The 27,132-nt window shown below is 53.0% G+C and overlaps 2 protein-coding genes across 6 annotated transcripts; one reads left to right on the forward strand and one right to left on the reverse strand.

Annotated features, from left to right (window-relative positions):
- The first annotated feature begins 13,108 nt into the window (after positions 1-13,108).
- SDHAF1 (succinate dehydrogenase complex assembly factor 1) lies at positions 13,109-14,220 on the forward strand. Its single transcript, XM_005588924.5, has one exon. The coding sequence runs from the start codon at positions 13,196-13,198 to the stop codon at positions 13,541-13,543; it is 348 nt and encodes a 115-aa protein (XP_005588981.1). The 5' UTR covers positions 13,109-13,195; the 3' UTR covers positions 13,544-14,220.
- A 6,449-nt stretch (positions 14,221-20,669) lies between these two features.
- SYNE4 (spectrin repeat containing nuclear envelope family member 4) lies at positions 20,670-27,111 on the reverse strand. 5 transcript variants are annotated; one of them, XM_015441580.4, is made up of 8 exons: positions 26,852-27,111; positions 26,515-26,665; positions 25,083-25,226; positions 24,717-24,911; positions 24,390-24,638; positions 22,993-23,070; positions 20,973-21,031; positions 20,670-20,880 (listed from the first exon to the last, which is right to left on the reverse strand). In XM_015441580.4, the coding sequence occupies exons 1-8, from the start codon at positions 26,977-26,979 to the stop codon at positions 20,697-20,699; spliced, it is 1,188 nt and encodes a 395-aa protein (XP_015297066.2). In that variant the 5' UTR covers positions 26,980-27,111; the 3' UTR covers positions 20,670-20,696. The 5 variants fall into 5 exon arrangements, with proteins under 5 accessions (XP_015297066.2, XP_015297065.2, XP_065391508.1 ...); XM_015441579.4 differs by having other exon boundaries at positions 22,993-23,097; XM_065535436.2 differs by lacking the exon at positions 25,083-25,226 and having other exon boundaries at positions 22,993-23,097.
- Between the last annotated feature and the right edge of the window lie 21 nt (positions 27,112-27,132).

A 27,132-nucleotide genomic window follows, 5' to 3' on the forward strand; every position in this document is an offset into this window, starting at 1 on the left:
GTGCCCCGAATACTCCTGCTTTGTTGCACGTGGCTCTGCATGTCCAGCCACATGTGCCGACCTCATCAGCCCCAGTGCACTGCAGCCACCCTGTTCCGCTAATTGCAAAGCCTACCCTGGGAACCAGGGTGTCCCAGCGCTAGCCTGAGAAGTGCCAAGGTCACTGAGAGGCCTCCACAGGTAGCTGGCACAGCTGCCTGTCAACCCAGTCCCCGTCCAGCCCCATTGTCCTGGAGGAATCAGTGGTCTGCACTGCCATGGGAGCCATCTGTTTCCACACATTTGGAGGAGCTCACTATGAATTCCTCATCTCTTGTGTCCACCGCCTGGCGCGTCTCTGTGGCGCAGCCCATACCAACCTTGAGCCCTTGGGCCTGGACTGCTCCCACTTCTGTGGCTACACAGCTGCCCCAAGGCCCTGACCCTCTCAGCCTGTGGCCCGAGGACATGAGCCCGAAAGACCTCAACCACAGCCAGGTGAGGCTCCAAAGGCCTACTCTTTCTCACTGTCCCGTCTACTCCCCAGTCACCCACGATGACTCTTCTTTTCCTACTGATGCCCCCTCTAGTAGCTCTGCCCATGGCCCTTAAAGATGTCCACTCCAACTTCCTAGTGGCCCTGCTCACTAGGCACCAGTGGCTACTTACCCCCTTCCCCTTGACTTGCTTGTTGACCCCTCCTCACAACTCTCCACTTGTCATTATTTTTGAGACAGAGTCTCACTCTGCTGCCCAGACTGGAGTGCAATGGTGTGATCTCGGCTCGCTGCAACCTCCACCTCCCGGGTTCAAGTGATTCTCCTGCCTCAGCCTCCCGAGTAGCTGGGACTACAGGCATGTGCCACCACACCTGGCTAATTTTTGTATTTTCAGTAGAGATGGAGTTTCACCATATAGCCCAGGTTGATCTCTAACTCCTGATGTCAAGTGATCCACCTGCTTCGGCCTCCCAAAGTGCTGGGATTACAGGCATGAGCCACCATGCCGGGCATCTACTTATCATTATTAACCACCATTGAGATTCCACTTACCCTCCTATTGACTCTGAGTCCTCAATGGTCATCCTTTTAACTCCCTAACTGAATCCCCTCAACCCACAGGCTCAGCCCTCATCTCCCCACTGACCCTCCCTGTCAGTGGACATTCCATTAATTAATTCATTGAGTCATCCATTGCCCTCCCCCAGCTGATCCTACTACCTTTGTTTGGTTTTTGAGACAGAGTCTCTCTGTTGTCCAGGCTGGAGTCCAGTGGCATGATCCCGGCTCACTGCAGCCTCAGCCTCCTAGGCTCAAGCGATCCTCTCACCTCAGCCTCCTGAGTAGCAGGGACTATAAGCACACGCCACCACACCTGGCTAATTTTTTAAATTTTTTGTAGACAGAGGGTCTCGCTATGCTGCCCAGGCTGGTCTTGAACTCCTGGGCTCAAATGATCCTCCTGCCTTGGCCTCCCAAAGTGCTGGGATTAGAGGCGTGAGCCACCATACCTGACCAATCCTACTACTGTTATATAGATTTGCCCATTAATCCCATTTACTGCCTGATTGACCCCACCTGCCACTGTCCCGACCTCCCACACTGATGCTTTCCAAGCAGTCTGTTGATCTTCTCAGTGATCCACTGACTGGCCCATTAATGTCCTCATTTACCCCCTGTGGACCTGCCCATCAAGCCCCCACCCCTGCCATCTACTGATTCTCTACTGAGCTTCCTATACTGGATATGACTAACTCCTGCACTGCATTCCCCGACTTTTCTATTATCCCTCTAATTGAGCCTCTCTTTGACTCATGTTCTCACCCTGTTGAGTTTTCTATAGAGTGTCCCATTCATTCATTGGCACACCTTCTCCTAGAGCACTGTCCAAGTCTCACTAGGCCCTCATTGATCAGAGAGGCATCCTTCCCAGTAGGACGTTTCCCATTAACCTTGAACTGCCATCCACAAACCCAGCAGCATTTGTCAGTCACTGACAACCCTTCTGACTCCACCCCCATTTATTCTCCAGGGGAGGCCCTGTTGTCACCCAAAACCACTAAGCCTCGGTCCTCAGTGATCCATGGAGTTGTCCATCCCTTCCTCCATTGCCCTTTTCTAGACCCTCCCATTGCCCCCCGCCACTGGCCCCTCTTCACTGACTCTTATCCATTCTCTTACTGCCCCTCATTGAACTTCCACGGACCTCTCATCAACTCTGGCTATCCAACCACTCTGCCATGGATGCCCCTTTGAATCCTATACTGACCCCTCATCAAGCCCCCAGCTCACCTCCCACCAAATCTTCCTATGATCCCTAATGACTCCCCCCATTAACCAGCCACTAAGGTTCTCCTTGACCCCTCTCGGATCCTTTCTGCTGACTCCCTCACTACTCAGTGACCATCTCCTTCTGCTGTTCAACCTGCCTGCATGCCCTCTGTGTAGGTAGATGGAATTTGGGAATCGCTGCCCTTTTCTTATGGCCACCACCTCCACACCCAACTTTGGGGCTGCCAGCTCTACATGGCCCCAGACTGTGGCCTTTTGCTATGACTGGGACAGCCTGGCACTTGTGATCCTGCCATGGCCATATGAACCCTATCTGTGTGGACTCTGGCCCCGGTGACCCTATTACATCCTTGCCCAATGCCCAGAAGGTTGCTAAGTTGCCAGGTTGCAGCCAGGTCTGTGGGCCCCTCTGCCCTAGATTTTGCCAGACAGCCGTGCATGCCCTATTCACCAGGAATGGGCATGAGTGTGGCTGGCAGTGGCGGTGGATCCCCTGGAGCCCGGCTACGCAGCACTGTGACCAGGCCCATTCCTCAGCAAGTGCCTGGCCCACTGTGTGCCACCATCACAGTGCCCACTGAACCATATACTGGGCCGTGGCTGCCTACACTGTGGCTTGCAGGGCTCTGGGCATCTGCCTGCAGCCGTGGAGGACACTGACTTCTGTCGCCAGTGTGCTTTCCAGAGAGAGGGGTAAGCTCTGAAGAGCTCTGACTTGGGCCACCAGGGGACGGTCGCGTCAGGACCAACAGAAGTTCAGGCCTGGGCAGTGGGGCCAGGCGAGGAAGGGTGGGTACTGCAGAAGAGTTAGGACCAGATTAGATGTGGTCAGACCGACAGGGGTCTGACTTGATTTGATTGGTCCGGTTTGATTAACAAGGTCTTTTTAAATTTTTTAACAATTTTTTTTTTTTTTTGAGACGGAGTCTCGCTCTGCCGCCCAGGCTGGAGTGCAATGGCCGGATCTCGGCTCACTGCAAGCTCCGCCTCCCGGGTTCACGCCATTCTCCTGCCTCAGCCTCCGGAGTAGCTGGGACTACAGGCGCCCGCCACCTTGCCCGGCTAGTTTTTTGTATTTTTAAGTAGAGACGGGGTTTCACCGTGTTAGCCAGGATGGTCTCGATCTCCTGACCTCGTGATCTGCCCGTCTCGGCCTCCCAAAGTGCTGGGATTACAGGCTTGAGCCACCGCGCCCGGCCAACAATTTTTTTTTTTTTTTGAGACAGAGTCTTGCTCTCTTGCCCAGGCTGGAGTGCAGTGGCGGGATCTCAGCTCACTGTAAGCTCCACCTCCCGAGTTTACGCCAGTCTCCTGCCTCAGCCTCCCGAGTAGCTGGGACTATAGGCGCCCGCCACCTCGCCCGGCTAGTTTTTTGTATTTTTTAGTAGAGATGGAGTTTCACCGTGTTAGCCAGGATGGTCTCGATCTCCTGACCTCGTGATCCGCCCGTCTCGGCCTCCCAAAGTGCTGGGATTACAGGCTTGAGCCACCGCGCCCGGCCTTCTTTAACAATTTTTATAGAGACAGGGGTCTCACTATGTTGCCCAAGCTGGTCTCGAACCCTTGGGCGCAAGCACCTCTCCCTCCTCAGCCTCTTAAATTGCTGGGATTACAGGCATGAACCAACGCGCCTGGCCTGATTAACAAGGTCTTTCTGTCTTTTGTGTCTCTTTTTCAGTGTCTCTATGTCTCCTCCGTGCCGCTGGCTCTCTGCATGTCTCTCGTTCTGGACCTCCCTCAATCCCGCCCCTTCCCCGTTTCCGTTCCCCTTCTCTTGGTTCCTCGTTGTTTCTTCCCCGGGCAGCCCCGTGCTGCTCTCCTCCGGCATCCTCCATCTCTGCCTCCCCCATCCGACCCTGGCTATATCTCCCCTGCCTCTCTCTTGTCTCTGTGCCCTCTGTCCCTGACCCTCCCACCACCCCCCACCCCCGCGGCCCGCCTCAGCGTTGCGGTGCCCAGTGCGTTGGCGCTGAGCTGCGCGCTGCCTGGCCACATGCGCGGGTTACAGCCCTGCCGGGAGCGCTGAGTGTGTGGCCAGGCCTTCCCGCTGAGCGGCGCCTCTGAGTGCCCGCAGCCGAATGCGGCTGCTTCCTTGCAGGCGGACACCAACCGCTGGGCACCAATCTGGTACCCTGCCCCTGCGCCCCCACTCCCCTCCGCTCCTGTGCTCTCCCTGGACTTGCTGGCCCGCACCATTCCCGGGCTCAAAAAAAATTAAAAATTAGGGGGCGTGGTGGTGCGCGCCTGTGTTCCCAGCTGCTCAAGAGACTGAGGTAGGAAGATCCTTAAACCCAGGAGATCGAGGCTGCAGTGAGCTATGGTGGCGCCACCACTGCACTCCAGCCTGGGCAACAGAGTTAGACCTCATCTCTAAAAAAAATAAAATTAAATTAAAAAGTGTATATATTTAAAAGATAAGGGTGTTTAGGCCAGACGCTGTGGCTCATGCCTGTAATCCCAGCAATTTGGGAGACCAACGTGCAGGACTCACTTAAGGTCAGAAGTTCGAGACCAGTCTAGCCAACATGGTGAAGCCCTGTCTCTATTAAAAATACAAAAATTAGCCTGGAGTGGTGGTACATGCCTGTAGTCCCAGCTATTCAGGAGGCTGAAGCAGGAGAATTGCTTAAGCCCAGGAAGTGGAGGCTGCAGTGAGCCGAGATCGTGCCACTGCACTCCAGCCTGGGCAATACAGCAAGAGTCTATCTAAAAAAATAAGAAAAAAGAGAGAAAAGGGGAAAAAAAGGGTGTTTAGCAGAGTTAGCTAGATGGTGGGGATGGAGTGTAGGAAGGACAGGCATGACTGAGTAGAGACAAGATAAGGGGTTATGACCGGGTGTGGTGGCTCAAGCCTGTAATCCCAGCACTTTGAGAGGCTGAGGCAGGTGGATCATGAGGTCAGGAATTCAAGACCAGACTGGCCAAGATGGTGAAACCCCGTATCTACCAAAAATACGAAAATTAGCAAGGTGTCGTGGCGTGTGCCTGTAACCCCAGCTACTTGGGAGGCTGAGGCAGAGAACTGCTTGAACCTAGGAGGTGGAGGTTGCAGTGAGCCGAGATTGTGCCACTGCATTCCAGCCTGGGCAACAGAGCAAGGCTCTGTCTCAAAAAAACAAAAAAGATAAGAGGTTATTAGTGGGGTTGGGAAATGAATGATGGTAATCTAGACTCTTGATGGTTACAAAGCAGAGTTAAGTGGTCATTTAAGCAATAAAGAGAGGTGGAATTGATACTTTGGTAAGTCATTTCTTTCCTCAGCTAGAGTTGGACACATATTAACAACATGCTAGTGACTGGCTGCGACGTTTTTTGTTTGGTTGGTTTTTGTTTTGTTTTGTTTTGTTTTTGGAGACAGGATCTTACTCTGTCACCCAGGCTGGAGTGTAGTCATGTGATCACAGTTCACTGCAGCCTCAAATTCCTGGGCTTAAGTGATCCCCCCACTTCAGCTTCTGGAGTAGCTATGACTACAGGCATGCCCCACCATCCTTGCGAATTTTTGTAGAGATGGGGTTCCAGTATGTTGCTCAGGCTGGTCTCAAACTTCTGGGCTCAAGGGATCCTCCTGCCTCAGCCTCCCAAAGTGCTGGGATTACAGATGTGAGCCACCATGCCCAGCCAATTTAGTGTTTTATTTAGTGCTTTTCATGTGCTCAGCACTGTTCTGAGCAATTTTCATGAATCATCTCATCTAATCCTTATTGCAACTGTATCAGTCAGCTAATGCTGCATAACAAACAACCTTAAAATCTTAGTGACTTAACCCCAGGCAGCTTCCTAACTCATGTGTCTGTGGGTTGGTTGGGATTGGCCGATCTTAGCAGGGGTCATGAAGCACTTACCATATGCCTAGCATTGTTCTAAGCACTTTTTGTCAATTCACCTAATTCTCCCAACAGCCCTATGAAGTAGGTACTTTTTTTTTTTTTTTTTTTTTTTCTGAGATGGAGTCTCACTCTGTCACCCCAGGCAGTGCAGGGGCACCATCTTGGCTCACTGCAACCTCCACCTCCCAGGTTCAAGCGATTCTTCTGCCTCAGCCTCCTGAGCAGCTGGGACTACAGGCCTGTACCACCACACCTGGCTAATTTTTGAGTTTTTAGTAGAGATGGGGTTTCACTATGTTGGCCAGGATGGTCTCAAACTCCTGGCCTCAAGTGACCCACACGCCTCAACCTCCCAAAGTGCTGGGATTATATGCGTGAGCCACCGCACCCGGCCCGAAGTAGGTACTTTTGTCCTTCCATGTTACAAACACAGAAAGTGAAGTTCAGAAAGGCTAAGTCCCTTGTCCAAAGTCTCATTCTCCTCTGTGTCACAATGGGGAGGGACCTCTGGGTTTCGGGGAGGCATGGGAGCAGGTTCAGCCTCCTCAGCCCCAGTGCTGACCCGTTACCTCCCCTGCAGGTGGATGGTGAGCACTGCTGGCTGCCTTGGGCACTGCCGGGAGGCTGGGGTTGGCTGCCTTGGAGGGTCACCATGCCATGGTGCACATGGCCTGTGGGCTGCATCTCATGTATACCTGGGGAAGCTCATGGTGCCTTCTGCATTCTCAGGCCAGCTGGTGGGGCTCCGTGGGTCCTTTGGAGGCAGTATTGGCCTACTTGACCTGCCTCTGGATACTACATCCTGGTCCAAGGGCCTGGTCACTATCCACTGCCCACTGACCCAGCCCAACCATGTCTTTCATGTCAGCTGCCCACATAATTTGCCCAGATCTTCAAGTCTCCTAAACTGTGTGGCCTCCTACAGGTGCCGGATGGCCCCTTTGACCATTGTGTGGCCCTCATCAGCCCCGAGCCCTTCCTTAGGATATGCCTGCAGGATGCATGTCATCCCAGTGGCCAGCACTGTGGTCTCTGTGACACTCTCACAGCCCATACTGCAGCCAGCCAGGAGCCTGGGAACCCTGCGATGCCCTGGAAGGGCCCCGAGCATTGCCATAAGTGCTCTGGCTTGGTCTGGGATGCAGGCAGGGAAGATTATGGGTTGCCTGGAAGAGCCCCCTCCCCTGGTGGGAGTCCAGGAAGAATTCCTGGCATAGGTGGAATTGGTGGAGGAGAATGTGTGGGAAGGGGATCCAAGGGAAAGGGAGCTGCAGCTGCAAAGGTGTGGAGGTGGGGAAATACCAATGGGAAGCCAGGCTGACTAGGGGCAGAGGCAATGAGATTGGAAAGGGGAATTCGAGGCCAGGCGTGGTGGCTCATGCCTGTAATCCCAGCACTTTGGGAGGCTGAGGTGGGTGGATCACCTGAGGTCAGGAGTTTGAGACCAGCCTGGCCAACATAGTGAAGCCCTGTCTTTGCTAAAAATACAAAAATTAGCTGGGTGTGGTGGCACACACCTGTAGTCCCAGCTACTCGAGAGGCTGAGGGTAGAGAATTGCTTGAATCTGGCGGCGGAGGTTGCAGTGAATGGAGATCACACCACTGCACTCGAGCCTGGGGGACAGAGGGAGACTCCATCTCAGAAAAAAAAAAAAAAGAAGGAGAAAGAAAGAACAAGAAGATGAAGACGAGGAAGAGGGAGAGGGAGAGGAAGAAGAAGAAGACGAAGAGGAAAAGGAAAAGGAAGAAGAAAAGAAATTTGAGCCTTAGGCATTTATCTTTGCCAACTGCCTACAGCACAGACCTGCCCACCCCAAGGCCATTATAGCATCTGTGCACAGACCTATGATTGGGGGTGTGTCCTGCCTGCCAACCCCGCTCACTGTTCTTCCTGATGCTATGAGAGCTATGAGCGTGGCCTCACCATTGATGGCACAGACTGTGTGTCCCAGGACCACTGTGGCTGCTTCCACAATGCTACCTTCTGGTGAGAGGGATCTCCAGGCCTGGGAGGTGAGGATGAGTCTCCCAAACCTCATCATAAGGTATACCCTGAATCACCAGTATATCAGTTAGCATTTTCAGTTGTAAATGACAGAAAATGATGCCAGCTGTCTTAAATACAGAAGAGAATTTGTCTACTTTTGCTTACCTGTAAAGATGAGGCCTACAGGTCTGGCTGGTTCAAGGACTCAAACGATGTTGCTAAGAACTTAGTTTCTTTCCATCTTTCATCCTTGCCTTTTCCTTTTTCTGTGTTAGCTTCTATAGTAGTTAGGCTCCAGGTCCATATGGTGGAGCAAAAGCTCAAAATTACAGTGGCTTAAGCTTTTTGTTTGTTTTCAGAGACAGGGTCTCACTCTGTTACCCAGGCTGGAATGCAGTGGCGTGATCATAGCCACTACAGCCTTGACCTCCTGGGCTCAAGCAATCCTGACACCTCAGCCTCCCAAGTAGCTAGGACTACAATTATGTGCCACCATGCCGGGCCAATTTTTTTTTTTTTTTTTTTTTTTTTTTTTGTAGAGAAAAGGTCTTGTTGTGTTGCCCCGGCTGGTCCTGAACTCCTGGGTGCAAGCAATCCTCCCACTTCAGCCTCCCAATGTGCTAGGATTACAGGCGTGAGCCAATACGCTCAGCCTACAGTGGCTTAAACGTGATAGAAGCCTAATTATCTCTGACAGGCAGTCCAAGTATAACCAGCTTGCCTCCTCCAACACAGGCTCCATCTGTCATGTGGCTCTGCCTCCCCTGTGGTATTGCCCTCATCTGTTCCTCACCACAGCTACATTCCTGCAAGTTGGAAGGAGAAAAGAGGGGACAAAGAGACCAGGCCTCCTCCCTTTAAGGACAAAACCCAGAAATGGCACACATCACATCCATTCACTTCCCAGTGGCCAAACTTTATGGAAGGGCCCCATCTGGTTGCAAAGGGGGCTGGAAGATATATCTTTAGCTAAGTGGCCATGTGTGCAGCTAACGATTCTAATTGGGCCAAGTGTGGTGGCTCATGCCTGTAATCCCAGCACTCTGGGAAGCCGAGGTGGGAGGATCACTTGAGCCTAGGAATTTGAGAACATCCTGGGCAACATAGTGAAATCTTGTTTCCACAAGAAATGCAAAAATTAGCCAGGCATGGTGTGGAGCGCCTATAGTCCTAGGTGACTGAGGTGGGAAGATCGCTTGACCCCGGGAATTTGAGGCTGCAGTGAGTCACGAGCATGCCCCTGCACTCCAGCCTGGGCAACAGAGCAAGACCCTATCTCAAAAAAAGAAAGAAAAGAAAAAGAAAAAGAAAAAAGGCCAGACACAGTGGCTCACGCCTATAATCCCAGCACTTTGGGAGGCTGAAGTGGGCGGATCACTTGAGGTCAGGGGTTCTAGACTAGCCTGGCCAATATGGCGAAACCTCATCTCTACTGAAAATACAAAAATTAGCTGGATGTGGTGGCACATCCCTGTAGTCCCAGCTACTCGGGAGGCTGAGGCAGGAGAATCACTTGAACCTGGGAGGCAGATGTAGTGAACGGAGATCACGCCACTGCACTCCAGCCTGGGTGACAGAGCGAGACTCCGTATCAAAAAAAGAAAGAAAAAAATGCTATTTCTAGGAAAGGAATGGAGAACGGGTATCTGAGACTGCCACAGCCTCATTTTCAAACCAGCTCTCTGTCTGCGGGCAGAGTGATCTGCCACCGCTCCAGGTTGATGATATACAGTCTAGCAGTCCCAGCCGGGAGACAGCACTTCTTTCTTGACAGTTTCAACAGAAGTCCCAGGGCTGATGCTCATTGTCCCAGTGGAGGTCATTTGCCCATCCCTAAACAATTACAGGGGTCAGGGGATGGGATGTTCTGATTTGTCTCTAAGTAGCCAGGGCTGGGCCGTGTACCAGAGCTGGAGCCAGAGTCAGAGGGCAGGGATATCACCTAGGAAACCCTCTAGAGGCCGGGCGCGGTGGCTCAAGCCTGTAATCCCAGCACTTTGGGAGGCCGAGGCGGGTGGATCAAGAGGTCAGGAGATCGAGACTATCCTGGCTAACATGGTGAAACCCCGTCTCTACTAAAAATACAAAAAAAACTAGCCGGGCGTGGTGGCGGGCGCCTGTAGTCTCAGCTACTTGGGAGGCTGAGGCAGGAGAATGGCGTGAACCCAGGAGGCGGAGCTTGCAGTGAGCCGAGATCACGCCACTGCACTCCAGCCTGGGAGACACAGCGAGACTCCGTCTCAAAAAAAAAAAAAAAAAAAAGAAACCCTCCAGAATGAGAGTGGGCCAGTTCCCCAAAGACAAACTGAGAGACTGTAATCAGAAAACCATTGACAGGCCCTGGGCAAGAGGCAATAGTATTCCCTTTGAGGTTTTGCAGCTCCTTGAGTCCACTGGAAGGTAAAGAAAGTCCCTCATTGCCGGGTGCGGTGGCTCAAGCCTGTAATCCCAGCACTTTGGGAGGCTGAGACGGGCGGATCATGAGGTCAGGAGATCGAGACCATCCTGGCTAACACGGTGAAACCCCATCTCTACTAAAAAAATACAAAAAACTAGCCGGCGACGTGGCGGGCGCCTGTAGTCCCAGCTCCTCAGGAGGCTGAGGCAGGAGAATGGCGTGAACCCGGGAGGCGGAGCTTGCAGTGAGCTGAGATCCGGCCACTGCACTCCAGCCTGGGCGGCAGAGCGAGACTCCGTCTCAAAAAAAAAAAAAAAAAAAAAAAAAGAAAGTCCCCTAGGCTGATTGACAGGTTGTCTTGGAGATTAAGGGTCACTTGACAGGAAAAACATAGATGTTTAAATTCCAGAGTACAAGCCAGCATGGTGGCTCATCCCTATTATCCCAGCTACTCGGAAGGATGAGGCCGGAGTTCAAGACCAATCTGGGCAACATAGCGAGACTCTGTCTCTAAAAACAAAACAAAAAATAAATATTTAAAATTCCAGAGTGAAGCCTGGGCAACATAGTGAGACTTTGTCTCTATAAAAAACAATAAAAGAAGAATTATCCAGGTGTGGTGGGATGTTCATGTAATCCTAACTACTGGACATGTTGAGGTGAGAGGATTGCTTGAGCCCAGGAGATCAAGGCTGTAGTTTCACCAATATGGTGAAACTCCGTCTCTACTAAAAATACAAAAAATTAGCCCAATGTGCTGGTGTGCACCTATAATTCCAGCTACTGGGGAGGCTGAGGTACGAGAATCACTTGAACCTAAAGGCAGAAGTTTCACCATGTTGATCAGGCTGGTGTTGAACTACTGACCTCGGGTGGTCTGCCCGCCTCAGTCTCCGAAACTGCTGGAATTACAGGTGTTAGCCACCGCGCTTGTTCTAGGATATGTATTTTTTTTTTTTTTTTTTTTTGAGACGGAGTCTGGCTCTGTCGCCCGGGCTGGAGTGCAGTGGCCGGATCTCAGCTCACTGCAAGCTCCGCCCCCCGGGTTTACGCCATTCTCCTGCCTCAGCCTCCCGAGTAGCTGGGACTACAGGCGCCCGCCGCCTCGCCCGGCTAGTTTTTTGTATTTTTTAGTAGAGACGGGGTTTCACCGTGTTCGCCAGGATGGTCTCGATCTCCTGACCTAGTGATCCGCCCGTCTCGGCCTCCCAAAGTGCTGGGATTACAGGCTTGAGCCACCGCGCCCGGCCTCTAGGACATGTATTTTTGATAGACATACATACACCCGACAGGCAGGATTCACAGTGGTTTCTGATTCTCCCTTGACTCCGAAACTCCAAGCCTAATCTCCGCCCCTGACCAGCTTCTCCTCTCTGAAGAGGAACGGACCCCCAGCTGGCTGCCGGCCCAAGTGTGTGAGCCGCAGTTGCACGCTGGGTGGAGGGGTCTGGGGTTGTCACCGAGCGGTCCCCCAAGCTCCGGTGCTGGTGGGGCCTGAGGATGCTGTGTCCTTGCGGGCCTCCCTGGCGCTACCAGGACGCCTCCAAGCGGCCCGCGGGGACAACAACGGCATTGCGGCCTACGACCTGAAGCTCCTGGGAGGACAACGGGCTGCCAGTCTAGTCCACTGTTCAGGGCGTCCCAGACTCCCGGCTTTAACAGTCCGTGAGGACCCAAACACCGCTGCCCAGTGCCCCGACTCCCACCTGCAGAGGGCGCGACCAACCCAGCTCCTAGAGCCACACGCTGCCTCTGGGGGCTTGGCGCCCACACCCCCTCTGCTTGTCTTCCCCTAGCACGGAGAAGCCTGTCCAACCGGCCGAGAGCCATTTCCCTACGGGGCCTCGTCCCTCTGCACGTGCCTAGGGCTGGGACCCCAGACACAGACCTGCCCCGGACGAGGGAACGCACGGAGATTCCCGAGATGGTTTCAATCAGTAACTGACGGCAAGAGCACGCTTGTGCCCAGTGTCTCTCCCAGTGCTCCACGCCGTTGGGACCCAAAGTCCGAACCCGTAGCAGGCCGCAGTGGCTCACGCCTGGAATCCCAACACTTTGGGAGGCTGAGAATCGTTTGAGCCCAGGAGTTCGAGGCCATCCTGGGCAACATAGCGAGACCCCATCTCTGCAAATAATAATAATAATAAAATAGGGGGCGCGGTTGCGCGCACCTGTGGTTCCAGCTACTCGGGAAGTTGAGGTGGGAGGATCGCTTGGGCCCAGGAGTTCGAGGCTGCAGTGAGCCAAGATCGTGCCACTGCACTCCAGCCTGGGCGACAGAGTGAGACCCCGTCACAAAAAAAACAAACAAAAAAACAAACCCTAGCTTCCTCTTCTCCCAGAACGCAGGAGTTAGGTCAGGACTCTCTGTTCCCTCCGACCCAAGACCTAGGAGTCCGAACACATAGCGACCTCCTCCTACGACACGCAGGTGCCAGGATCCCCAGAACTGCTGTCCCTTCAAGAACACGTGTTCCCTACAGGGGAGGCCGCGACCAGAGACTCCGCCCACTTCTCCCAGCCCGCTGTGGTGCAACAGCAACGACAGCCAATCAGACGCGGCAGCGCCGGATGGCGGGAGGCGGGAGTTGGGGGCCAAGGGAAGCGCAGGGCGGAAGTGGCTGTGGCTTTGCCCTTTGGCCTTGGCTCGCTGTGTGGCGGCTCGGCGGTTAGCAGGGAGTTCGCTGAGCGTCTCTGCCTAGCCGCGGTCATGAGCCGGCACAGCCGGCTGCAGAGGCAGGTTCTGAGCCTGTACCGCGATCTGCTGCGTGCCGGACGCGGGAAACCGGGCGCCGAGGCGCGAGTGCGGGCCGAGTTCCGGCAGCACGCGGGCCTGCCGCGCTCCGACGTGCTGCGCATAGAGTACCTGTACCGCCGCGGGCGGCGCCAGCTGCAGCTGCTACGCTCGGGCCACGCCACCGCCATGGGCGCCTTCGTACGCCCGCGGGCCCCGACCGAGGAGCCTGGCGGCGTGGGTTCCCAGCCTGACGACGGCGACGGTCCAAGGAACCCCCACGACAGCACGGGGGCACCGGAGACCCGGCCCGACGGACGGTGACTGGCGAAGAGCCGAACTCGCTCGATGGCGTGGTGGAGCCAGGAGGCTCGCCTGACTGCGTGGGGGGCCTGGGGAACCCGCCTAAGGTGAGAGATCTCGAGAGACTAGCTCGACGAATTGGGGATGTCAGAGACTGCCCCTTGGCGACGCAGGGGGCCTAGAGAGCCTCATGATGGACGGCAAGAGAGGCCCACCTTTTCCGGTGCTTGGAGACAGGTCGGCGCTCCTCCCGTATGAGGGCTTGGGGCGGCCTGGGACGCCGGCGGGCTGGACAGTGTCAAGCCGAGAGCTACTTGCCCGAAGGTACGGGGAGCCAGGACGCCCCCTGCTGGACAGGGAGAGCCTGAGACACCCTTCTCTTGACCCCTGAGAACACACCCACCTCTGGCTCCTCGAGTCTCCCCTCTCCTATATTTAACTCTGAGAAGTGCAGACTTTTTGCTGAGAAAGTATTGGGAAGGTTCCCTGATCAAGCGGTGAGAAGCCCGGAATCCCCTTTGGGAAAACTTTCCCCCATTAATTGTGACAAGCCAGGACCACGAGGAAGGGGCTAGCGGTCTGTCACCCTGGTTGATCAACTAAAGGGCCCTACTTGATGGTTTTGAGGGGCAACGTTGACTCATTTGCCCCTTCCCTCTCAGAATGTTGGACAAAGGGAATAAAATTGGGGATATGTCTACTTTCCTGTTGGTGGTCTTAAAGCTTTTATATATTTGAGGATTTTTGAAACACCCCCCCCCCCCCCACCACCACCACCGCACACACACACAGACACCTGGAAGGGACCATCTGGGAGGTAATAGGTGTGGGAATCTGACTCCCTCCGGAGTCCTCTAGACTGGCACATTGATTGAAGCAGCATAGTTCTCTCCCCTGGGCAGATTTGTGGAGGGGGTTCATCCTGGCTTAACCCCCAAAGATACCCCAGTTGGCTCCCTAATGGAGGGCAAGTTGTTTAACATCTTTGTGTGGGACAGGAAATGGTGGAGCTGAGAACTGGCTCAAAGCCTCTGAGGCAGTAGTGGGGGTCTCAGACCTGGAAATTTCTCAAACACAGCTGAAGGGTCCAGCCTCAGCTACAATGAACGACAAGGCCTGGGGCAGGGGAGGGGAGATGAACCCCATAGATCACAGGTATACTCCCTCCTGTGTCCCCATATGGGCCTGCCCTAGACATTCTGTGGAGGGATGCAGTTTGCATCACTGAGCTGTATTTGCACCCATGTCAGTTAAGTAAGTGGAAATGAGTTCTTGTGGATGTAGCTGTGGGGAGGAGGACCACAGGTAAGGAGCATAGACCTCAGACCAAAGGGAGGATGGATGGAAGAGAAACAGTCGCTGTCCTAATCCTAGTGGGGGAGCCACATGCCCAAATGGTTATAAAGTAGAATTGGAATTTGAAGAATTAATTGCCAGGATAGGCTTCTAGGCACGAAGACCAAGGCTGGGCGCGGTGGCTCACGCCTGTAATCCCAGCACTTTTGGAGGCCAACGTGGGCAGATCGCAAGGTCAGGAGTTCATGACCAGCCTGGCCAATATGGTGAAACCCCGTCTCTACTAAAAATACAAAAATTAGCCAGGCGTGGTAGTGGGCACCAGTAATCCCAGCTACTCAGGAGGCTAAGGCAGGAGAATCGCTTGAACCCTGGAGGTACAGGTTGCAATGAGCCAAGATCACACCATTGTACTCCAGCCTGGGCAACAGAGTGAGACTACGTCTCAAAAAAAAATAAATAAATAAAAATAAAAAAAAAGACCAGTGTGGGGAAAGGCCTGGAGGGGGCAAAAGGAAGAAATGCAGGGTCTCAGCTGGGGCCTGGCGTGCCCCAGGCACAAGGCTGTGGGTTTACTTGCTCGTGGCTTCTACTTCAGCTTTGTCTCAGGTTTGTCCTCACCATGGGACCTCAGCCACCTCATTCATCTCTCTCAGCCTCAATTGCTTCCATCAGGGTGATCATGTTGTTTCCTGGCTCCATCTCAAAGTAAAAGCCAAAGACCAATGGGGTCCTACCCATCCAGCCCCCCTAATTACATCTCCAGCTGTATCTCCTGCCACCCCCTCACTCCTGGCTCCATGATCTTGAACCCTGACAAGCCCCAGGATTGGAGCTCCTGGCAGGGCTGCAGGCAGGGATCAAGTTTCCAGTGGGGCCAGGCATCCTGGGTCGGAAGGGAAGACATGTTAACCTGGGTGTTACAGATGAGTGAGATTTGCCCGGTGGAGAGGATGGAGGAATGCCTGATTTGAGGGAGGAGCTGTACAGGTGAGCAATGGCTAAGAGCACGGACCCGGGAATGGGAAGGCAGGGTTTGAATCCCAGCTCCCATACTTACTGAGTATGTGATCACAGGTGAGTGATCTAACTTTTTTTTTTTAGACAGGGTCTCTGTCACCCAGGGTGGAGTACAGTGGCACAGCTCACTGCAGCCTAAGCTTCCCAGGCTCAAGTGATCCTCCCACCTCAGCCTTCTGAGTAGCTGAGACTACAGGCGTGCACCACCACACCCAGCTAATATTTTTATTCTTTATTTTATTTTATTGTATTTATTTTTGAGACAGAGTTTCACTCTTGTTGCCCAGGCTGAAGTGCAATGGTGCGATCTCTGCTCACTGCAACCTCTGCCTCGCAGGTTCAAGCAATTCTCCTGCCTCCGCCTCCTGAGTAGCTGGGATTACAGGCATGCACCACCACGCCAGTCTGGGCAACAAGAGTGAGACTCTATCTCAAAGAAAACCCCCAAAAAACCCTGTTGTGACAACAGATGATGAGGCCTGACGAGAGTGAGACTCTATCTCAAAAAAAACCCCCCAAAAACCCTGTTGTGACAGCAGATGATGAGGCCTGACCCCCACCCATGGCCCTCCTGCCCTCTTGGGTTCACTTGCAGCTGCAGAAGCAGGTTCTCAGGAGGTTGCAGCCTCCTACCCTGAGCCCCTGCATCTCTTTTTGCTCTGCCTGAGGGCTTCCTGAGAGTCCTGGGAGGTGGGTTAATGTCCTCAGAGGCAACCCTCAGCCTGTAGGGGGCAGCAGTCACTGGATGAGCACCTGTCCTCTGGTGGAACATGTGTTCTGCAGGGTTCCTCAGAGGTACCCTGTGGGATGGACCCCCAGTTGCCCACAGTGGTGTGAGCACTGTTTTTGGCTTTCCGCCTGCCCTGTCTCTTCCCCACTCGCGCTTCCTGGGATCACATCCCAGATAAACCATCACCCGAGTCCTTGGCTCCGAGGATGCTTATGTGTCAAGCATGGACCAGTGCCCAGTTCTCTGCTGACCCTCTGTGTGCGTCTGCTGCTCTGCTTTTTTGTTTGCTTTTTTGAGACAAAGCCTCACTGTGTTGCCCAGGTTGGAGTGCAGTGGCGCAATCTTGGCTCATTGCAACTTCCGCCTCCCAGGTTCAAGCACTCCTCCTGCCTCAGCGCCTGCCCCCCACCCACCCCTGGTGAGTAGCTGGGATTATAGGCACCCGCCACCATTCCCAGCTATTTTTTTATTTTTTAAATTTTTTTTGTATTTTTAGTAGACATGGGGTTTCAACCACGTTGGCCAGGCTAGTCTCGAACTCTTGAAATGATCCGCCTGCCCTGGCCTCCCAGATTGCTGGGATTATATGCGTGAAGCAGCCCTGGGCTGCTGTTCTGTTTTTTACTCTGCTAAGGCACAGGGTCAATGTTTCTCAATCCCTTGACCCATCTGTTAAACAAGAAATCCCCTGATCTAAGAAAATCATTATAAAAGACATACAGGGATTAGAGTCATTTAGACTACAGATTGAGTTAAAAATGGAACTGAGTTGTTAAATTTTCTGATTTTGATAACTACTGTAATTGTGTGAGAGAATGGCCTTGTTCTTAAGACATACACGCTGAAGAATGTAGGAGTAAAAAGGCCTCGTGTCTGCAGCTTACTCTCAAATGGTTCCAAAACATATGCACTGATATAAATATATTAGCAAGGGTATGGATGGTAAATCACATGAAGCAAAGTGTTAACCACTGGTGAATCTGGGTAAGGGCATATGGCAGTTTGTTCTAGTTTTAAAAGGTTTCCCAGCACTTGGGGAGGCTGAGGTGGGCCGATCACTTAAGCCTGGGAGTTCGAGACCAGCCTGGGCAACATAGGGCTTGCGCTGCTATGCTCAGCCTAAATTTTAAAATTGAAGTAATTTAAATGTAAATGTAATGTGAAAGTATTTTGAATGTAAAATATTTTTTATTACACGACTTCATTGTTTTAGTAGGACTGTATTGCATTTTATCTGTTAAAAATTTGGCGTCTGAATTAAGATGTGCTGTAAGTGTGAAATACACACTAGATTTCAAAGACTTAGTAAGAAAAACAGATTGTAAAAGATCTCATTATTTTTGTATTGACTACATATTGAAGTGATAATATTTTAGACAGGTTAAATAGAATATAAATTATTAAAATTAATCCATTTTTACTGTTTTAATGTGACTGCTAGAAAATTTGTAACTACATTTGTGGCTCACATTCTATTCTTTTTCTTTTTTTTTTTTTTTTTTTGAGACAGAGTCTCATTCTGTCACCCAGGCTGGAGTGTAGTGGCGTGGTCTTGGCTCACTACAACTTCCGCCTCCTGGGTTCAAGTGATTCTCCTGCCTCAGCCTCCCGAGTAGGTGGGATTACAGGCACCTGCCACCATGCCCGGCTAATTTTTGTATCTTTAGTAGAGACGGGGTTTCTTCATGTTGACCAGGCTGGTCTTGAACTCCTGACCTCAAGTGATCCACCTGCCTTGGCCTCCCAAAGTGTTGGGATTACAGGCATGAGCCACCATGCCCGGCCTCACATTCCATTTCTATTGGACAGCACTATTCTGAGTCCCCATGGCCTGTTTCCTCACTACAATCTGCTCTCATGGCGAAATTTTAACATAGTGGCTCCATTCTACTGACTCCCTGATGCCTTCTTCAACCACATTGTTTCAGTTGTGCCCCCCCGCCTCTTGCTCACTTTATTTTTCTCCTCATCACTTACCACCCTGTGACCACTACATATTTCACTTATTTCTTTTAGTTATTGTCAATTTCCCCAAGTAGAATGTCAGCTAGCTCCAGAGGCACCGTCTTGTTCACTGTCTTGTCTCTGCTCCTTGACCAGGACCTGACTCATAGCAGACAGTTAATATTTGTTAAATGAACGAATGACACAGATGTGCTCCATTACCGGGCCTATTGGGGCAATATTGCCAAGACTGCTCCCCCTATTTGCTGGTGATCTCAGGGGGACCATGCCTCCTCTTTGGTTGATGCCAGAGTCTCAACCTGGCCTTTGAAACAGGACAAATCTGGTTTGCATGGTGACTTTTCCCTGAACCTGGAGTCTCTCCCAGAATCTGCAGCTTCCCCCACCCCATCAGTGTCTGTTCCCCTCTTCTAGTAGCAACAACTTGATACTCTTTGGAGACCCACCCTTCTGCCATTTTCAGTCCACATGGTTTAGGTGGGGCTGACTGCAGCCCCCAGCAAAGGTGGAGCATGTGACAGAAGCCAGAGGAGCCAGCCTTGGGACTTTGGTTGGAACTACAGAAGAACAATGACTCTACTGTTGGCTGCTAAATTGATGGGGTGTGTGTGTCACAGTGGTGGGAGGCTTAGCATGACTGACTGCATTTTGCCTCTGATGCCCTGCAGTAACATCCTTTAGGTTAAAAGCTTCTGCTTAGCTTTGTGTGTAGACCAGTTAATTATAGGAGGAATTTAGTTTATAGCTCAACTTTAAAAAAATAACTGTCCCGGCCGGGCGCGGTGGCTCAAGCCTGTAATCCCAGCACTTTGGGAGGCCGAGACGGGCGGATCACGAGGTCAGGAGATCGAGACCATCCTGGCTAACATGGTGAAACCCCGTCTCTATTAAGAAATACAAAAAACTAGCCGGGCGAGGTGGCGGGCGCCTGTAGTCCCAGCTACTCGGGAGGCTGAGGCCGGAGAATGGCGTAAACCCGGGAGGCGGAGCTTGCAGTGAGCTGAGATCCGGCCACTGCACTCCAGCCTGGGTGACAGAGCGAGACTCCGTCTCAAAAAAAAAAAAAACTGTCCCTTTCCCAAAACTAACCACGCCACCAGGAGATCAGGAAACTGTACACACAAGTAACAATGTTATACTAGAGATTTACAAGAATATGGTGACCTGACCTACATAGTCAAAGAAGTTTTCTTCTGGACTCTTGCTGGCATCCAGATGTCTACAGTCATTGGTCACCTAACCTCAACACCCTTCTCTAGCATAAAAAGAAACCTAAAACTTATACCAACTTGAGATGGTTCTTTAGGACACTAGTCTGCCATCTTCTTGGTTTGCTGTCTCTCCAAATGAAGTTGCTTGCTTTTTTTTTTTTTTTTTAATTTATTTATTTTGAGACAGAGTCTTGCTCTGTCACCCAGGCTGGAGTGCAGTGACACGATTTCGGCTCACTGCAAGCTCCGCCTCCCAGGTTCAAAGGATTTGTAAAAATACAAACATTAGCCAGGTGTGGTGGCACATGCCTGTAGTACCAGCTACTTGGGAGGGTAAGGCCAGAGAATCTCTTGAACCCAGGAGGCAGAGGTTGCAATGAGCCGATATCATGCCTTTGCACTTAAGTCTGGGTGACAGAGCGAGACCCTGTCTCAAAAAAAAAAAAAACTAGCCTGATGTGGTGGCACATGCCTATAATCTCAGCTACTCTGGAGTCTAAGGCAGGAGAATCACTTGAATCCTGGCGGCGGAGTTTGCAGTGAACTGAAATTGTACCATTGCACTCCAGCCTAGGCAAGAGTGAAACTCTTATCTCAAAAAAAAAAAAAAAAAAAAAAAAAAAGCCACAACTTCTTTGTCCCTAGGGTGCAACCAGCAATGGGATGACACCCCAGGTGCCCAGAGCAGCAACTAGTAACTCACCCAGTATTGGCTTTCTCCCTTCCTGAGCTCACGTCCAGAGTCCCCTGCCACGCCTGAATTAAGAACTGGTGCTTGACTGTGTCAGAGTCTGGAGCAGCCCCACCCAAGATGGGCTGATGCGGTTCTGTGTGTTCTGTCCTCAAGGCAAAAGGGTCCATCCAGACATATCCAGACCACATCCTAGATTCCGGGTACGCAGGCACCTAGTATCCTCACACATCCTTTGACAGTGACCATTTATTACACACATCAGACTGGGGGAAGACCATTGACATAGCTGAGCACCAGGTAGGGTGTCCTGGGTATTCGGGCGTTAGAGCAGCAGGGGCCTCCTGACACGGGCAGGAGAAACATGGCACCCACCAGGAGGAGGAAGAGGAGGAAGAGGATAAGCAGGAAGGTCAGGGGCCGCCTGAATGCAGGATCGGGGGCCCTGTGAAGGGAAATGCAGTGTTAAACATACAGGTGGGCTGCCGCTAGGAACTCTGTCCCCCACACCCTAGTCCCATCTCTCAGGCACCTCACCCGGGATTCCCCTCCAGCCTCATGTCCTGGAGATGGGGAGATGCTTGCCTCTTCTTGTCCTAAGGAGGGAGAGCAGCCAGCAGCAGAGTGGATAGAAATGACACTTTATTTATTTTGAGACGGAGTCTCTTGTCACCCACGCTGGAGTTCAATGGCTCAATCTCAGCTCACTGCAACTTCCGCCTCCCGGGTTCAAGTGATTCTCCTGCCTCAGCCTCCTGAGTAGCTGGGACTACAGGTGGCACCACTCCCGGCTCATTTTTGTGTTTTTAGTAGAGATGGGGTTTCACCATGTTGGCCAGGCTGGTCTCAAACTCCTGACCTCAAGTGATCCGCCTGCCTCGGCCTCCCAAAGTGCTAGGATTACAGGCATGAACCACCACGCCTGGCTGACACATTATTTTTTGAGACAGGGTCTCGCTCAGTCACCCGGGCTGGAGTGCGGTTTCACAATCACGACTCATGGCAGCCCCAGCCTCCTGGGCTCAGGTGATCCTCTTACCTCAGCCTCCCTAATAGCTGGGACCACAGGCACATGCCACTACAACCATTTACTTTTGTTTAATGATTTGTAGAGATGAGGGGTGGGGGCGGTTCTCACTATGTGGCCTCAAGCAAGCCTCCTGCCTTGACCTCCCAAAGTGTTGGGATCACAGGTGTGAGCCACAGTGCCCAGCCAGAAGTGACACTTCGTGTCGCCTTTACCCTACTACTGTAGACCTACAGGACTGGTCTTATTTCTCCTCCTTTCCTGGCACCTCCTCATCCCCAGGACCCCACATGGACTTGGAATATCTTCAAGCGTAGTGGATGTCTGGTTGTGTCTGTCCTTCATCCAGGACAACCCCTCTTTTTCTGGTAACAGTGCCTCAATTGGAGGTGGGAGGCTGTCACGCCTTCCACTCCCAGACCTTCAGGTTCAGGTGAAGCTGACACCCACCTGCCCAACTTCCATGATTGGTGTGACCCAGACCTGGCCAATCCGAGCACTCTGGTTTATTCAAGGTGCAGCCCATGACCTCAGCTGGTGAGTGGGAGTCAGCCCTGGGACTTTGGCAGCTGTCAGTAGGGTCAGAGGCACGCTCCCTCCCCTGGGGTGGGTAAACCAGTGGGAGTGACCGTGTAGCCACTGGTGCACCCATTTTGCTGAGAAGGAAGCCACCTTGGGGACTTAGAGCCCAAGAAAGGGAGGGACTGAGCCTTGGTGTTATTTCTTTTTTAATTTTTATTTATTTATTTATTTATTGAGATAAGGTCTCACTATGTCGCCCAGACTGGAGTGCAGTGGTGTGATCTCAGCTCACCACAACCTCTGCCTCCCGGGCTCAAGTGATTCTCCTGCCTCAGCCTCCCGAGTAGCTGGGATTACAGGCATGTGCCATCATGCTCGGCTAATTTTTTTTTTTTTTTTTTTTTTTTTTTTTGAGACGGAGTCTTGCTCTGTCACCCAAGCTGGAGTGCAGTGGCTGGATCTCAGCTCACTGCAAGCTCCACCTCCCGGGTTCACGCCATTCTCCTGCCTCAGCCTCCCAAGTAGCTGGGACTACAGGCGTCCACCACCTCGCCCGGCTAGTTTTTTGTATTTTTTTAGTAGAGACGGGGTTTCACCATGTTAGCCAGGATGGTCTCGATCTCCTGACCTTGTGATCCGCCCGTCTCGGCCTCCCAAAGTGCTGGGATTACAGGCTTGAGCCACCGCGCCCGGCCCCGCTCGGCTAATTTTTATAGTTTTAGTAAACATGGGGTTTCACCACGTTGGCCAGGCTGGTCTCGAACTCCAGACCTCAGGTGATCCGCCTGCCTCGGCCTCCCAAAGTGCTGGAATTACAAGTGTGAGCCACTGTGCCCAGCCTGGCCCTGGTGTTATTTCAGGCTCTGAATTCAACAGTGCCTGGACCTTTCCGTTACTTTTTTTTTTTTTTTTAATAGCGTTCCCTTTTTTGTGCCTTTTCATTTCTTGGGTTTCTGTCACTCGCCATCAAGATTCCTGAGTGCTACACCTGTTTGAGAACTGGCTCACCTGAGGCTTCCGGAGTAGGGAGCGTCTTTGGTGACCTGCTAAGTGTTTCCGGTAGCTGAGGCCAGACTCCAGCATGTCCTGTCGGGAGTGAGAGGTGTGTGGTTCCTGGAGAACCAGCAACAAACAGAAATGTGGTTGGGGGAGGGCCAGGATAGGAGGTATCATAGAGATGAGATTCTGGGGGAACAGAGAGATCTCACAGGACAGACAGACATGGGCAGAGCCAAAGAAACCAAGAGAGGAGAGACATTATTTATTCATTCATTCAATAAATATGTAATGAGTTTCTATTACAAGCCAGGAACTGTTCTAGGAGCTGAGGACACAGTGGGGATGGAAATAGGCAAATTCCTGGCCTCCGTGGAGCTTATATTTGACAGGAGAGAGACAGACCATAAATTAATAAGTAGGCCAGGCGCGGTGGCTCAAGCCTGTAATCCCAGCACTTTGGGAGGCCGAGACGGGCGGACCATGAGGTCAGGAGATTGAGACCATCCTGGCTAACACGGTGAAACCCCGTCTCTACTAAAAAATACAAAAAACTAGCTGGGCGAGGTGGCGGGCGCCTGTAGTCCCAGCTACTCGGGAGGCTGAGGCAGGAGAATGGTGTAAACCTGGGAGGCGGAGCTTGCAGTGAGCTGAGATCCGGCCACTGCACTCCAGCCTGGGCGAAAGAGTGAGACTTCGTCTCAAAAAAAAAAAACGTAATAAGTAACTGCGGCCTGGTGCGGTGGTTCATGCCTGTAATCCTAGCACTTTGGGAGGCCGAGGCGGGTGGATCACCTGAGGTCAGGAGTTCAAGACCAGCCTGGCCAACATGATGAAACGCCATCTCTACTAAAAATACAAAAATTAGCCAGGAATGGTGGTGCACACCTGTAATCCCAGCTACTAGGGAGGCCAAGGTAGGAGAATCGCTTGAACCTGGGAAGCAGAGGTTGCAGCAAGCCAAGATCACACCACTATACTCCAGCCTGGGCAACAGAGTGAGACTCTGTCTCAAAAAATAAATAAAAATTTTTAAAAATAAGTAAATATACAAAGTCAAGCTGTGGTGAGTGCTGTTAGGAAATAAAGTAAGAAACTAGGAGTGCTCATGTTTGGAGGTCAGGGCAGGCCTCCCTGAACAGGCAGCACCAGGAGAGACCGGGACAGTCAGGAGGTGAATGGGGCATCATCTGGGGGCCTCAGGAGTGAATTTGAGATCGGGCTTGAGGATGTAGAAAGAGACAAGAGAGAGCGAAACAGTGAGATAGAAGGAGACACTGAGAGACAGAGATGGAGGGGGAGACAGAGCCACTGACACCTCCTTGGAAGGGCAGGACCCTGCTAGAAGGTGCACAGAGATGTCCCCAGGGTGCCTGGCAGGAGGTCCCTCGGGGGGGGTCTGCTCTCACCTCGAGGACTTGTCCCCTGCCCTGGGGGCCCCTGTGGCCACACAGCTCACAGGGCACTCCTAGTGTCCAGGCTGTCTTTTGTCCCAAGGGCCCAAGACCCCCAATGTCCCCCGCCGGATCCCACTCCAACTCTGCGGAAGTGGGGAGGCTACTGGGTGCCCAGGGCCCCCAGACCCCACCACGTGCTGGCCAGTCCAAGTCTCCCTCGAATTCCAAGTCCTGGTCCAGCGTGTTGGCCTCCTCGAACACCTGGGTCAAAGGACAGAGGTCATGGAGGCTATGAGGTTGGGGCCTGGTTTGGGTGAGGGGTATCAGGATGGGCCCTACCAGGCTGTAGCTGACCAGCTGGGCCTGCAGCTGCCAGAGCCGCCGGAAGATGGAGTCTCGGTAAGCTCCCAGGGCCCGCAGGATCTGCTCCAGGGCTGCCCAGGCCCTGGGCTCACTCCGCTGTGCCAGCCCCTCACCAAACGCTAGCAGCGCCTCCACGCGCTCAGCTGCCCCTCGTAGGTCCGCCTGGAAGGCCTGAGGACACATGGTTGGACATCATCCCACACACACACCAGAGACCCAAAACCTAGAGTTACCCCCTCCGCACAGGCCTGGAACATGCACTCAACCCATTTCCCATCCCGGAAAGCTGGCACCCACTGCTGGGGCCCTGCACACCCCCACATCCTGGCCTCTCCTGCCTACCTGCAGCTGCACCATCCCACTCTGGGCCAATGCCCAGCGCCCCGGGCCTTGCTCCAGGTCCTGCAGCCGGCGGCCCAGCCCCAGCAGGCACAGGTGCAGGCTGTCCTGCTCAGCCTCTAGTACCTCCAGGCCAGAGATGGGGTGCTGGGGAACACAGGAGCCAGGTCAGGACCAGTGGGCCAATCAAGATATCACCCCTGCTCCCATCCCCACCCCGTTCTGTAAGCTTCTGGAAACTTCTCTGCGGCAGTCCATCTCCAGGTCTGTCTGCACCAGGGTCGCTCCCACTGGGGGGCCTTCCCAGTGGTGCCAGGCCTGAGGAGAGACATCTAGTTCAAGGTCTCCAGGTTTTATAGCTCCTGGAAACTTGGATGTTTGAGGCCCGGGGGCTCTGGACAGGGAGCGGGGCTGGGTACCCCCCCGGGGTACCCATTCTCGGAAGAATGGGGCTACATCAGGTGCAATGATGAAATGCTTCTCAGCCAGGTGCAGTGGTTCACACCTATAACCCCAGCATTTTGGGAGGCCGAGGCCGGAGGATCAGGAGTTCAAGACCAGCCTGGGCAACATGGTGAGACATCGTCTCTATTTTTTTTTCTTTTTTTAATAAAAAAGAAATATGGCTGGGCACGATGGCTCACGCCTGTAATCCCAGCACTTTGGGAGGCTGAGGCGGGCGGATCACCTGAGGTCGGGAGTTTGAGACTAGCCTGGCCGACAAGTTGAAACCCCATCTCTACTAAAAATACAAAAAATTGCCGGGCGCGGTGGCTCAAGCCTGTAATCCCAGCACTTTGGGAGGCCGAGACGGGCGGATCACGAGGTCGGGAGATCGAGACCATCCTGGCTAACACGGTGAAACCCCGTCTCTACTAAAAAAATACAAAAAACTAGCCGGGCGAGGTGGTGGGCGCCTGTAGTCCCAGCTACTCAGGAGGCTGAGGCAGGAGAATGGCGTGAACCCGGGAGGCGGAGCTTGCAGTGAGCTGAGATCCGGCCACAGCACTCCAGCCTGGGCGACAGAGCGAGACTCCGTCTCAAAAAAAATAAATAAATAAAATAAAATAAAAAAAATAAAAATACAAAAAATTAGCCAGGTGCGGTGGCATGCGCCTGTAATCCCAGCTACTTGGGTGGCTGAGGCAGGAGAATCAGTGGGACCTGGGAGGCGGAGGTTGCAGTGAGCAGAGATCTCACCACTGCATTCCAGCCTAGGCAACAGAGAGGTTCCATCTCAAAAAAGAAAAAAAAAAAAAGAAAATACGTCTCCCTGGTTGGTCAGATATTGAAACACTTTTCCAGAGGGTCCCTCCCCCTACAGACACCCAACACCTTTCCAGAATCATCACCCAGTCCTCACTGTGGAGGCCAAACTCCGGAGGACAGAGAGGAGGTAGGGCTGGCATAAGGGGTCTGGGTCACCTCAACTCACCTCACAGTGTTTGCCCCCAGCTGGGTCCTTGTAGGAAGAGGGTGTTGACCATCTTGGGGGCTGAGCAGCAGGCTCATTGCCCCCTGGCCCACCCTGGAAGTGCTCAGGAGGGTCCAAGGAGTCCTGCCTCAGGGTCTGGGCCTGCTCTGGGCTAGGAGGCAGGGGGCGGTGACTGGGTGAGTCTCAACACCTCACTTTTCAGCCTACCCTCACCCCAACCCCGGCGGCCTCTCCTGTGTCCCCAGGTGATCACAGCCATGGCACCTCCTACCCTCATATGGCCCCTGCCACCACGCCTACCCTCTTGCAAACAAGCTTCCAAAGCCCAGGCCCCCACCTCGTGCCCTCCTCTCCGGATGCGGGGCAGACGGTGCATCCAACAATGTCCGGCTCCCTAGGTGCTCCCGGGGGGTGGTTGAAGGGCTCTGAGCCAAGTCTAGGGCCCAGAGGCAGGGACAGGGCCATGGCTGGGGGCCTGGGGACACAAAGTCAGGTGAGGGCAGCCAGTAAGACCTCTTCCCTAGACAAGGGTGTCCCAGAGCTCCTACGCTGTAGTCACAGGGGCCTGAGGCTGCAGGAGAGGCCCAGGACAGGTCTGGCTCCGCCCCTTCCAAGAGG

This window comes from Macaca fascicularis, chromosome 19, assembly GCF_037993035.2.
Source record: "Macaca fascicularis isolate 582-1 chromosome 19, T2T-MFA8v1.1".
Classification (NCBI taxonomy): domain Eukaryota; kingdom Metazoa; phylum Chordata; class Mammalia; order Primates; family Cercopithecidae; genus Macaca; species Macaca fascicularis.

What these genes read in the sequence shown, in the direction of transcription:
- SDHAF1 (XM_005588924.5), top strand. Translation starts at nt 13,196, where the DNA reads ATGAGCCGGCACAGCCGGCTGCAGAGGCAGGTTCTGAGCCTGTACCGC.
- SYNE4 (XM_015441579.4), bottom strand. Translation starts at nt 26,979, where the DNA reads ATGGCCCTGTCCCTGCCTCTGGGCCCTAGACTTGGCTCAGAGCCCTTC. An exon ending in CTGGGGGCAAACACTGTGAG is followed by an intron (nt 25,227 to 26,514) that starts GTGAGTTGAGGT and finishes TGTGTTCCCCAG; the next exon opens with CACCCCATCTCTGGCCTGGA. An exon ending in CCCTACTCCGGAAGCCTCAG is followed by an intron (nt 21,032 to 22,992) that starts GTGAGCCAGTTC and finishes CTCCCTCCTTAG; the next exon opens with GACAAGAAGAGGCAAGCATC.